Genomic DNA, 12,422 nt, shown 5'->3' with positions numbered 1-12,422 from the left:
AGGCGAGACTGGCATTGCTTAGCGTTTCATTGCCACTGCGGAGTCCAGGAATTTGTAATCGTCTTGTAGATTTCGTTCATCAACTCTGCGACGTATTAGGGACAAAGTTAATCCTAACAGAATAACTGGCTGCCTTGGCTGAGTGGTTACCCGTTTGTACCCCGTCACACTCTTTGGCTGCCTGACAGCAGTTTTGTTGTTCTAGCTGTTGCCACTTTGTGTAAGGAAAGCTCATGCAAAAAACAACGAAGCACTAAACTCCGTAAAAGACTCCAGGCAAGGTAATCAGGAAGACTGTGGCTGGTTACTGACTGATAGATTTCAGAGGGTGTGCAGACAGAGGAAATAAATAATTGGCAATATTTCATCACAGTCCCAGATTTGTTTCTTATAGACAGTGGGCCTGATCCACAACGGGCCTCAGGCCCCGCACTTGGGGTGGAATCTCCGCAATGAAAATTTTAATTACGGGGATTCCGCCCCAAGTGCGTAGACTCCGCCATGACTGTGGGGCCTCCGCCACGAGTGTTGAGGTCCTTGGTGAATGTTGAGCCTTCATCCTGGCCAAAGGTATGTAAGTGAGTGGCCTAAATCACATGCAGATGGAGGACAGAACACCCACGCACACCTTTTGCACATCAGGTGCCCCCTGCGTTCACTAGCACAGGCAAAGCTACTGAAGGCAATTGAACATGGCTGTCTTACCCACTGGATTCCCTCCCAAACAGTCTGTGGACAGTGAGTCCACAGTGCAGCTGGCAATAGGGGAAGAGGGACCTTGAGATGGCCTGAATTCGGAAAGAACCAGAGCATTGGAGGCAAGAATACGGTCCACAACAAGGGAACAAAAGCCATGAGCGAAAAAGCAGGGAGGCAGAGGAGGACAGTGGAAGAAGCGGTCTGGCAGAAACACAAGAAAGGCAAGGAGAAGCGACTGGACCTGTTCTTCACCAGTTGCAGCACCCTACAGCATGAATGGGGTCCCAGGGGCATGGGAGAAGCCAACTTCATATCCCCCACAATCCACGTGCTACAAGTAAACCAATAGAAATAGGTGTACTGGAAATTCATCATCATGCAGGGTTTATTTTGAACTTAAAAAACTCTTAAAACAATACCGTAACAATACAACAAATGCAATACAAACATCACAAATCCTAATAGAAAGTTAACATTTTGATAAAATACAAATATTAGTAAAAATAGCGAAAACATTTAAAGCGCATTAACCTGATCGGTACATAAAAGATAAAAACACCCCAGTACACAGTGAATAAGCCCTCACTCAAACATTAAGTTCTGAATCATGAACATAATTAAAGAAAATAGGAAAGTTTTTAAGAAGCATGTAGCAAAGGCTTTGACACGGATACCATCAATAAGGCATGGCAAGATCAAGGGTGTCTCAAAAGAATTCAACTGTGACTACAGGGTTTGCCCTGTATCTATAAACGTTCAGTTCCTCACTGTGGCTGTTTATTTGAATATGAATCATAACTGGAATAATCCATTTCGTCCTGATATATGATACAGGATAGACCGAAAATGTCCTAATATGTTCTTCCTTACCGCAAAAGACCCAACAATTGGAAAAGAGACGGCCAAGGCCCGTTTTTAAGTTGAGCCTGGGCAGCACATGCGCTGCTCTGCAAGGCAGGCTGTTTTGAGGTATGGCATAGAAGCCCGCCCATTTTCCGCCCATCTTTTCAATTGGCTACTGTTACTGTCCTTGCAAAATCATTGCTTTTTATTCATGAATATGCTTAGTAATCCCTCCTTGGTACCGCCTTGTCTGCATTTGTAACCTCCCATAGCAACTGGACTTTTTACTTGTGTTATTACATGGTCTACATTATGAAGTCGGTAAGCACTGTTTTCTTTAATGAATAATGTGGGACAATAGCAGCCGCTTCTTGTATTTGCAGTGCACCATGTGCGCTTTCACTTTAACAAGTATTTGCAATGCAATAGGTCTCGCATTTGCGAGATTGTGAGCTATTGGCATTGTAAATGATAATGCCTTTTATTTGTGTTTAAATAACCTGCAATATTAAAGGGCATTGTCACTTACAATGCCAATAGGTTACATTTTTGATAATTAGAGACCTATTGCATTGGAAATGCTTGTTTGGTATTGTTGGCAAGCAGCAGGACTCCAAATCTAAATTTCAAATTGAGGAGTTTTTTTAAAAGTTGTTTTTATTTAGTTTTAAATTTTACAATACAACATAAAGGAGTATGGAAACAGTTGTTCCTATATTAGTCTTCTTAAAGGAAAAGAAGGCAAAACTTCTAAATATCTGTATGGGTTAAAACATATAACTTATTCCCACCCCTCTCTTGCCTAAACAGAAAAGGAAAACAAACATTAGAAAAGCCAACAGGTCTGGCTTTTGATGCCAGCCTTTTGAATTTATCAGTGCTTGTTTTATTATGGTTTTTGCAAATGTTTATTGTTGGAGACTCTACCAGCCCTCATCAAGCTAAAAAAAAACTGTCTAAAAGCAAAAATACTGTTTGGGTCTCTAAAGTCACATGTTCCCACCCTATAGTTGTCGCTAGCACTTAAGGGGGCAACTTTGTATGCGGAAGTACTCCTTGTGAAAGGACCGGATGCCGTCACTCACAGTGAAGTTAACCAACAGCTGTAATAGGCTGACCCATTGCCCAATGCCGTATCCTGCAGTGGGTGGGAGAACAATGTGATGAACACAATAATAGGCCAATAGATGAAGAGGTCTTATGAAAGCCCCTATGAGTACTTATATTAAACACACAATTTTAGTTAAACCAGACCTTGGATATCACCATACCTAAAAAGGTCCCTTACAGCGGTGTGCCAGCAACTCATCAATTTAAATAAGTGCCTTTTTAAAGGATGTTTTTGGCTACATGTGTGGATTTCACCTTGGTCGATTGTGGATATTCTACAGTCATTCGCTGCATCGGGATTTAGGGGGCCATTGGAAAATCACATTCAATAGGTAAATAGACTTGTGGCTCACAGTAGAGGAGAGAATGGATGGCATGGTTGGGAGACATCTTGATAGGAAGGTCGACAATGGATTTTGAGTCTCTTGTGAATGTTTGCGATGGTGTGTTTACAATGGTGTGGCAGTGTTCTCTTAAGCCTCTCCATTGCCATAATCATCCACAACCTTAAACCCCAATCTGAGATTGGGGAGGGTAGCGTAGAGTTACCGCAAAAACCAACAAAATGAGATATTTTAAAGTTGTTTTCATGGCTGCTTATAATTCCAGCAAAAACGCCTTGATATGTGGACAGTCCCACCAAGTGTGCTGGAAATCCCCAATCGGACCTCAACCCCTCCATCAGTTTGCACTTGTACAGTAGAAGATCTTATTAAATTTTGCTGGGTAAGAATAGCATTCGCCGCTTACTTTGCAATGGGGCCCCATCTAGGATGCTTTGTGAGTTTTGTGTGATATCTCACTACAAGTGGTTCCACTGGTGTCTTCTATTTCCCATCCCTAGTCTATTTTATTTTACCAATTTATCTTTTATGTGCCTCGTATGCAGGGGAGGCTTTCATTAAAATATATAAGACCGGTATTGCCCGTCTTGTGCTCACTCCTATTTCCACAATTCTTAAGAAGGTGCCAGGTGCCAGGTCACAGGTGGCTGCCTCCTTGATTATTGGATCCATCACCAGCATCAGAGCTGATCAATGTAGAACCTCTGTGCTTCTTCAAGTTTACATATTTGTTTGAATGTCAGAACCATGCCCTTATGGAGCACGGTCAGAATATTAAGACCGCTCTCTTTGTTCCACTTATCAGACAGCTCCAGGTCTCGTGCCGGCCTATCGGTGGGGTTATTGTGGGCGTTGTATGGCGAGGGGAATGGGGCTAAATGGGGTTATTTCATCATAGTATCCTGTACCGTTAGTGTAGTGTTGGTAGGTGTGTTAATATCTGCGTTTTGGGGGCTTTCTTGTTTAGGTTTTCGCACCAGGTCCCCTATAGTTCTACCTACAATGACTCGGTTTAGGAGCGGCCATATTTTGTCAATTTCTCTAAGGGACCATTCCGATAGAACCCACACTTGCCCAGCATTGTTAAATGTACGAACATTTCGAAGGACTAAGCCTCCATTAAGTTTATGTTTGCATATACCTGGATAGGCTGGTCTAGCTTGATTTCCTTGCCATGAGAAATTCGGTAAGTGCAGTAAAGCGTTCTTTGTGCCCAAATGTTCTTTAAGCTTATATTTTGTGCGTTTAAGTGTCGCCATCATTCAGTGCTCACCATATGGGAAGAATGGAACAAAAAAAGAAACGAATTTATCATTAATCTACTTAAGTAACATAACAGAGGTCACCATCTAGAATTAAACTGCCTGTTGAGGACCGATTCGGTTTGGCAGATGCAGCCTTACCAGATAGCTATGTTTTCATCTCCTATACCATTCATTTATTTCATCATCTTTTGCGTGGAGTATACATAATATTTGTAATTCTTTCCTTGATTTGCAGCTCGAATATTTACAACCCTGATGACCACCAAGGACATGATGGGTGCGTATATTAAAATAAGAACCACATTTTTTTCTTATGCATTTTGCCCTTTTTCTTTTAAATATAGGTTGGGGGAGGAGGGCAGCGGTTAAATAGGTACAAATGCGTGAAATAAAAATCTTTATCAAGGTGGCATTGCAAATCGCCTTTTCGGGGTCACTCAGAATGTTAGAGTGAGAGGCTGAGTGGGGAACTGATGCATCTACCCAGTACTGAACACACTACTCAATCCTTGGCTGTTCAGCTGAAAAGGCGAGATATGTGCAAGAATTCTGTGGCAGTATTATTCCACCATCTTGTAATTTTAAACCTTATCAATACTGTACGGCCAAACATTTCACCTCATTGGTACCGCTTTAACACTTGAAGGCAGCAACCAGTAACTGAAAGGTGACCAGCCCTACTTTGCAAAAGGGCCTGCCACTGCATTGCATTTTATGTGTCACTCTTTTAAAAAAAAAAAAACTTTTGATCGGTTTGAGCGGACACGGTGTTGAAATCTGAAAATTATGAAGCAAATGGAGGATTATGCGGTTAATGCTGTAAATCCATAGTTATATGAAAAACTCTGCATGAAAATGGCAAGATTTTGGTTTGTTTTTAAATGTATGATTCTAGCAAAAAAGGTTTGCACTTGATAGCAAAAGTACTGATTTTTATAAACCGACAAACAGATGTTTCGGGAGGAAACTGTTGCATTCCCACATATATATTTAAAGCGGATATTGGAGTGACATACGCTACTGCTGTCTGAGACCAGAACCTGTAAGACTGGTGAAACCGGTCTGCTGATAGGTCTCCGCATATAACATTCTGCAAGTATTGGAATTACTCACTTTGGAAAAATAAAGAAAAACCTAGAATAAAAGACATTTATATCTAGTTCAACGTTTACTTCTTAAGCTTGAGGTAGGTAGATTATCCATTCCTTAAGGTCCAGATTTACTAACATTTTACGCAGCGCAATGCAGCAAGACAACTTGCCGCACTGCGTCAAATGGGGAGAGTAGGAATGCACCATAATTACCAACCTATAGCACATTCCTGCTTTCAGTCTGCCCTGGCACACCTCTGGCTGCCATGCACCCTCGCACCAAGGTGCAAGGGTGCCTGCGTTACAGCCAGGATTGTTTTTGTGCAGGAAGAGAGACGTCCCTGCACAAAAACAATCCCCAGAGGTATTTTGCAGCACACGTAGAAAGAGGAAATAACGAGCAGAAATAAGCATATTTCTTCTCATTACGCCTCACCTAGAAAGGCTTAGCATTTTGATGCATTCCTAGGTTTACTAGTCTTAGTAAATCTGTAAATGGGCCAAAACCCTGGGTGGATGGAAAGGAAGACCCACACTCCACCCATGGAGCGCCTTCCTGGAGCATAATAACGCAAGGCAGCAACTTGTGCTACCTTGCGTTACTCCAGATATACTGTGCCACACAGAGCCACACAGGTGGCATAGTAAATCTTACTCAAGGGTTTGCGTGACACAAGGACAACACAGAACTTTGATAAATCTGGGCCTAAATTTGATGTGGCCCCACTGCACAGGGAATGAAACCTATTTATTCATACGCAGATACATGGCTTATCAGGGGATCTTTGGAAATGTGTTTCTTGCATCTACTGGAACAACTCTTAAGGTCATTAATTCATTGGTTTGCACTGTGGTAGACATAGTCACCCTTCAACAAATTCTGATCAGTGCAACTCTTGACTTTGCTTCCCATCAGTCACCAAGTCCGACAAGGAAGTCTTTTAAGATCAATTCCTGTTGATGGTATTGTGCAAAAAGCTGCACAGCTTTACCCTATGTGGCAACCACACAAGAAATCTTAGGACCATTAATGGATGCAACTCCTCAGTGAAATGAAGATGCAGAGTTAGCTGCAAGAAGCACACTTCCAACAGCGATGGGTAGGCTTTTGTTGCAAGTTACATTCAGCCTGCTAGGTCTCATAGTTATGAAGTGCGTTCACAATGGGCCACCACGAGACCAGCCTGTGCTTGTTCTTCGGTTGTAGCAAGGATACATGTTGTGGCCATCTTGAAGTTCTTTCTTTCAATTAATCAGCAAGTGTTTTAGTTAGTTCTCATTTTGCTCAGCTCTGTGGTCCAAAATACTGTTTTGACCAGGTGACCACAGACGAACCACCACAAAGAATTTTGGTACTTAAGAAAGTGCCATTTAGCTGAGCTTGTATTCGCTTTGATGCCAGTGGGGACTCCTCCGCTAAGGCGGAGGAGCGTAGTTGAACAGTGCAAAAGCAAAAGATAATAAGTTATTATCATTTTATTTTTCTGTGCCACTCATAACCATGTTAGGTGTGGTGCGGGCGGGGCTGGGCTACCAGCTGTTAGAGGGAGCATGGGTGGTTTGCACTCCCAAAGTGCGCATGACGGCTTGGCAGGCCCTCTGGGGCTGGCCAAACAGTCATGCACACTTAACATGTTCTCCACTGGGCTGTGTTGCACAGCCTGGTGGAGAACATGCTTAGCATCCCAGGTACTGCCTGGGCGACCAAACCGACTGCTCAAACCAATCATGACGCTACTCATGCAGCGTCGTGCTTGGCTGAGAGAGTCCGGGATCCTGGATGCTTCTGGTGCTGGAGAGCGAGGCTGGAGGAGAGACGTGCGGCGAAGAAGGTAAGTTTATTTATATTATTTTTTATCCCACCACCACCATTCCAAGGATTTAAAGATCCCTAATTATCACTAATGCAGTACTTGCACTGAAGGAAGAGAGAACTTTGTTGCTCCAGCTTCATGTTTGTTTCAACCATTCAGAAATTCACACATTGATGTCCCTGACATGCAGGGATGTGTCTCTCTGCGTGCTGGGGCCATTAATTAATTTAGTGACCATAACTACCATACCTTGCACAGGGAAATCTAGTGAGGCAATTATCACTGTGACATGACACCCCTGGCCGTCAGGTCATATGTTTGAGGAGCGAAGCTGAGGTTTGCAGAAAATCCTGCAGGACAATTCTATGGTGGCAGTCGCACTTAATTAACATATGGAGTTACGATGTCATAGCGAACTGGCACACCACACACTCGCGCAGTTGCAGCAACCTTCACTCTGGTGAAGTGAGCATGGAAGCCTTCTGGGGGTTGCTTTTTAGCCAGCCCATAGCAGGCCTTGATGCAAAACTCAATCTATCAGGCGATGGTTCTGTTTTGGACTGCTTTGCTTTTCATAGCTCCAGAGAAAATGACGAAAAGTTGGTCATGCTGTCTTATTCTCTGATCTGATCACATAGAAGCTGGAGGCCCTCTTAGGTCTGAGACATTAGAACTGATCTTCTTTGGAAGGAACAGGCAGTTCATAAAACACCACCAAGAGGGATGGCCTGCCCTATGGACAGGAATGCTGCTTTTGTTCAGTGGTTTAATTTCACTGGAAAGACATATGTGTATGATGGCACCACAGAAAATGCCTGGAGTTCACCCGCTCGCCTGGCTAATGTTATAGGGATGAGGAATAAAACCTTGATGGTTAGAAGATGAAGAGGGCAGCTGTTCATGGGTTCGACGGGAGTGCATATTGGAGAAGTGAGTACCAAATTAAAGTCAGACTGCAGCATCATAAACGCTGTTGGCAGGAACATGTTGATCAGTCCCTTCAAAATACACATCACAACAGGTGACTTGAAGAAGGATGGCTGATCCTGTAAATGTAAGAAGGCCTAAAGGTAACCTTTAACCACCGCCACACAGCAAGGCCTTGCTTGGCTAAGGACAAACTGAATAGAAGAACATCCGATTACTGTGCATTAAGGGGATCGGTATCTCGGGAGGAACCCCAGACAACAAACCTCTGCCAGCATCCTAAGTAAATAGATTTAGTAGATGGACACCCGACTGCTCGGATGATACCGATCAACTAGAGGAGAAGATCGAAAGTTATTGACTGTTGCCGTTCAATCTCCGGGCATGGAAGTGCAGGTTGTGTTGGCTCTGGTGTAAAACTCGGCCCAGCTGTTGCAACAGGAGGTTCGTTGGAAGCGGCAGCCGTATTGGAGGGCACGTGCTCCTCAAACAGTCCAAAGCCACTAGAATGACTTTGACTCAGTTTCTCTTGATCTGTTTTAGTACTCTGGGCAGGAGCTGGAGGGGTGAGGGCATCTCTGAGGAAGAACCACCTTCATAACTCCAGTATGAAAACTTTCACAGCAAGTTCTCTGCTGTGGTGACTAGATTGAGCCAGGTTGTTCCTGTGGTTTAGGGCAATCCGGGAATGCCTTGAGCATTTAGCCACTTCCAGAAATGTGGATCCTCCTGGCACAGGACACAGGTCCTCCCGCTCCCTCATTGCTGCAGTACCACATGGTGGTCATATTATCTGTCAGAACTTATACCTGTTCCCCCTTGATGGCTATAATGAACGCCTTTAGTGCCAAGTGAATTGCTCGCAGCTCCAACAAGTTGATGTGGAGGTGAACCTCAGCTGGAGACCTTGGTCCTCTGATGTCCACCTCTCCCATATGATCTCCCGTGCCCAGCAACGATGTACCCATCGCATCAGTCAGCTCTGAGTGGAGATGGGATGGCAGGTCTACCACCGGTCCATATGCGGTTGAACAGCCACCACCGCATGCTTGTTGGAGTCTCCTTTGACTAGGTGAAATCTGCCTTGATGCTGAGGCCATTGAGACATCAGATCCCCCTGCAGGGGCAGCATGTGCCACTGGATGTGGTTCACAAGCAAGATACAAAAGGACAAGAAGCCTCAGAGCCAGTTCAAGGGTCGAAACATTGGGATCATACCCCAAATGTCCTGGACTTGTTAAGACAGAGCTCAGAAGAGCAGTGTCTAGGATTAAGGGAACCATTGTGAAGGAGTCGGGCATGAAGAAAAAACACATTTATGGTAACAGTTTGGCCATCATCTAGAAGTAGTGTATGTCTGTCTGAGGCGAGCCTGCCTTCAGCAGCCAGTCATTGACGGGGATAGCTTAAGGATTTTGGGGGCCCTGGGCCAAACGTATTTTGTGGGGCCTTGTTCGGAACAGCTTTGAATTTATGATCCAATTTCAGCTTTTCTATGCCCTCTTTAGCTAGGTCACTGGCACTGCATAGGCAGACATGTTTAAATTCTAAGGGCCTCATTTATGGGCTTTTGCCGTAGGGCAGCGCCGCAGGCCTTCCTGCTGCTCTGCCCTACGGCATAAGAAAAGTGCAGGAATGTGCCGTATCTATGTTATACGGAGTATTCCTGTCATTTTCCCCGGTGCACAATGGGCTGCTGTGCGCCAACGCAGGCACCTTTGCACCATGGTGCAAGGGTTCTTGCGTTGCCGGGCTGATTGATTTTGTGCAGGAAGGAACACGTTCCTGCACAAAATCAATCAATTCAAGCAATTTCTTTTTTCTTTGTGTGCTGCAGAATGTAGCAACAACCTATGTTTTTGCAGTGCTCTCCAGTTTCCAATTATATACACTTCTTTTAGAAAAATATACACTTTCAAGACAGTTACTCTGTGTGCGCCCAGGTCGTTAGCACTGTGTATGCAAGCACTAGAAGAATACGTCGCAAGTATCCCAGGTGTGAATAAACCACTGCCCAGCTGACGGGCGCACTTACCATCAAAACTGGTGAGTTTTTCTTCCAGACTTCACGTGTTGCAAGTAACGTTTCCAATAAATTATCAATCATCCATCATTTTTTGTAGTTTTTGATTCATTGTGATGATTCAAATAGTTCAATAATCCTCATTATAGACATTGTTTTGCAGTTAAACAATGATCATTCCAAAACCCAATGCATTTCGGGTCATTCCCGACCCTTCATCAGGGATCTCTCAATAACCGTCTATAAACAAATTCAAACCAAAAACAGCTCAATACAGGCCTCAACAATACAAACAAGGAACTTTAACATGCGAGAATATGTCCAATATTCATGTGTGTGGCACACCCACAGTAACACCCATGGAAAGCCCCTTTCACACAGTGTTCTGCGTGAAAGGGGCACATATTTATAAGGCCATAAAAAGCCATGTAAAGTGGGTTTACGTGGCCTTCTAAATATGCGATGGCACATTGTGCCACCGGAACGTCAAAAAAGTTACATTCCAGGGGTCAAAAGTGCAGGTAGGACCTTATATGTGAGGCCCTAAATGTGTTTCCGTCTAATAGTTCGGGATAGTGATGTGTGTTTTCAATAGGACCCACTGACATTTCTTATATGTGAGGTCCTATTTTGATCTAAAAGCAACTTTTTTTATGGATGTTGCATGGTGGTTAAGAACAAACACAACATTTCTCTCCAAAAGTCTGTAATAGACTCCCACACATTACCATATAGCAAAGTTAATTAAAACAAAATGGCATTGAGAGAAATGATTCAAGGCCATCACGGCAGGAGTGTGAGGAAATCGTGCGGACTCCGGCCCACTAAAAGGCTGGGGCCCTGGGCCAGAGCCCACGCCTTAACACGTCTCTGGTCATTGAGGCATGGAAAGGCTGGTATTCCCAGCCTCCACAGATGCACTGAGACTGCCACCATCACTTTTGTGCAACCATGTGTCATCATGGGGAGGCAGCATTGGCATAGCCAATAGGTCTCGCCTTTGGGACCTTATAAGTGTTTAGCCATGCAACAGTTGCATAACTAAATACTTATAAGGTCCCAAAAGCAAGACCTATTGGCTATGCAAAGCGGCCGTGTGGCCGCGAAAGTGAAAGTGATCGCGATCAAACATCAAAGCGGCCACGAATGTGAAAGTAATCACGGTAAAGCGTGGCACGCGCGCCCGCGCACATGCACTGTAGCTCTAGGCTGGCCTGGTAGCACTTTTTGGAGCCCTCTCAATAAGTCTCGCCAGACCAGCGCATGCGCTGGGTCAGGTGAGACCTAAAAATCTCTACTAAATTTGGTGGGCTGACGTTGCTGCCGGTTTCGCGAACCAGGCTCAGATTGGTAGTGTCAAGATTATGACAGGGATGTTTAATGAGGATTATCGATGAGTAATCAGACCATTATTATGGGAGATGTCATTGTTTGCACAGCTCGTTCCCTCACACCGTGAGCAGAGGAGCTCTGTCATATCTCAGAATACAAAAAAAAAATGCTTTCTTTTTCGGTGTCTGCATTTGCATGGATTGATTGTTCGATTTCTAAATGTAAAATATCTTTTTCTTTCCAGTGCTAGCACGGTTTATTATTATGCTGTTGCTCAACCTGTGGGTCATTGTCACAGTATTGCGCTATCGACGGACGTCAAAGAAGACGGACTGATTGCTGGCTTCAGAAGTGCGCGTGATTTGCTCTGAAAATGGGCAAACAAAACAAACCGTAAAATCGTATTTTGAAAGGATTATGGTTAATGTATACGGTACATGCAGTATGCATGTATGTCAGTGTTGGTATCGTTTACATAAATTAATTGCAAAAAAATGTTACAAGACCAAAAATATTCGCATAATAATGGGATCATGTATTGTGGGACCACGTGCAATCTACAAAATGCTAATTTGTTATGCGTAATATTTCTGTGCATAATAAAATTACAGCTGGTTGTTTTATTATATTCCTATTTTGTATTGTTAGATGCCAGGATATACAAAACATGTACAGCGGTTCGAAGTCTTTGTGTCATAAGTGCTGTAACTAGCAAACATCTACAATGCGTAAGAACGTGTTCAAATGTAGTAGGGTATGTGTTAAATAAAATCCAGTATTTGTAAAGCGCAAACAATTACCTGAGGGTGTCAAGGCGCTGGGGGACGTCGGGAAGATTAAGCGAGCTATTGCCCAGAGTCACATGGTGCTGGGCTAGCCTGCGGTCGAACGGTGAGCCCCAATGTTCCGGAGTAAGGCGCCCTGGCCGCTGCACCACAGCTCTTCCCTTATAAAGTAAGCTCTTAACTCACAAG

General features: G+C 43.9%; 1 protein-coding gene across 1 annotated transcript in view; it reads left to right on the top strand.

Annotated features, from left to right (window-relative positions):
- SLC66A3 (solute carrier family 66 member 3) overlaps nt 1–12,076 on the top strand; it is an 80,741-nt gene extending 68,665 nt beyond the window's left edge. The window contains exons 6-7 of the mRNA XM_085610697.1: nt 4,497–4,538; nt 11,693–12,076. Coding sequence (XP_085466823.1) covers nt 4,497–4,538; nt 11,693–11,784 — 134 coding nt within the window. The 3' untranslated portion in view covers nt 11,785–12,076. The remainder of the gene's footprint in view (nt 1–4,496; nt 4,539–11,692) is intronic.
- The last annotated feature ends 346 nt before the right edge of the window (nt 12,077–12,422 follow it).

The sequence above is a fragment of the Triturus cristatus genome, chromosome 6, assembly GCF_964204655.1.
Source record: "Triturus cristatus chromosome 6, aTriCri1.1, whole genome shotgun sequence".
Lineage (NCBI taxonomy): Eukaryota > Metazoa > Chordata > Amphibia > Caudata > Salamandridae > Triturus > Triturus cristatus.
The sequence above is the reverse complement of the archived record's forward strand: the minus strand, read 5'-3'. Positions and strand labels throughout refer to the sequence as shown.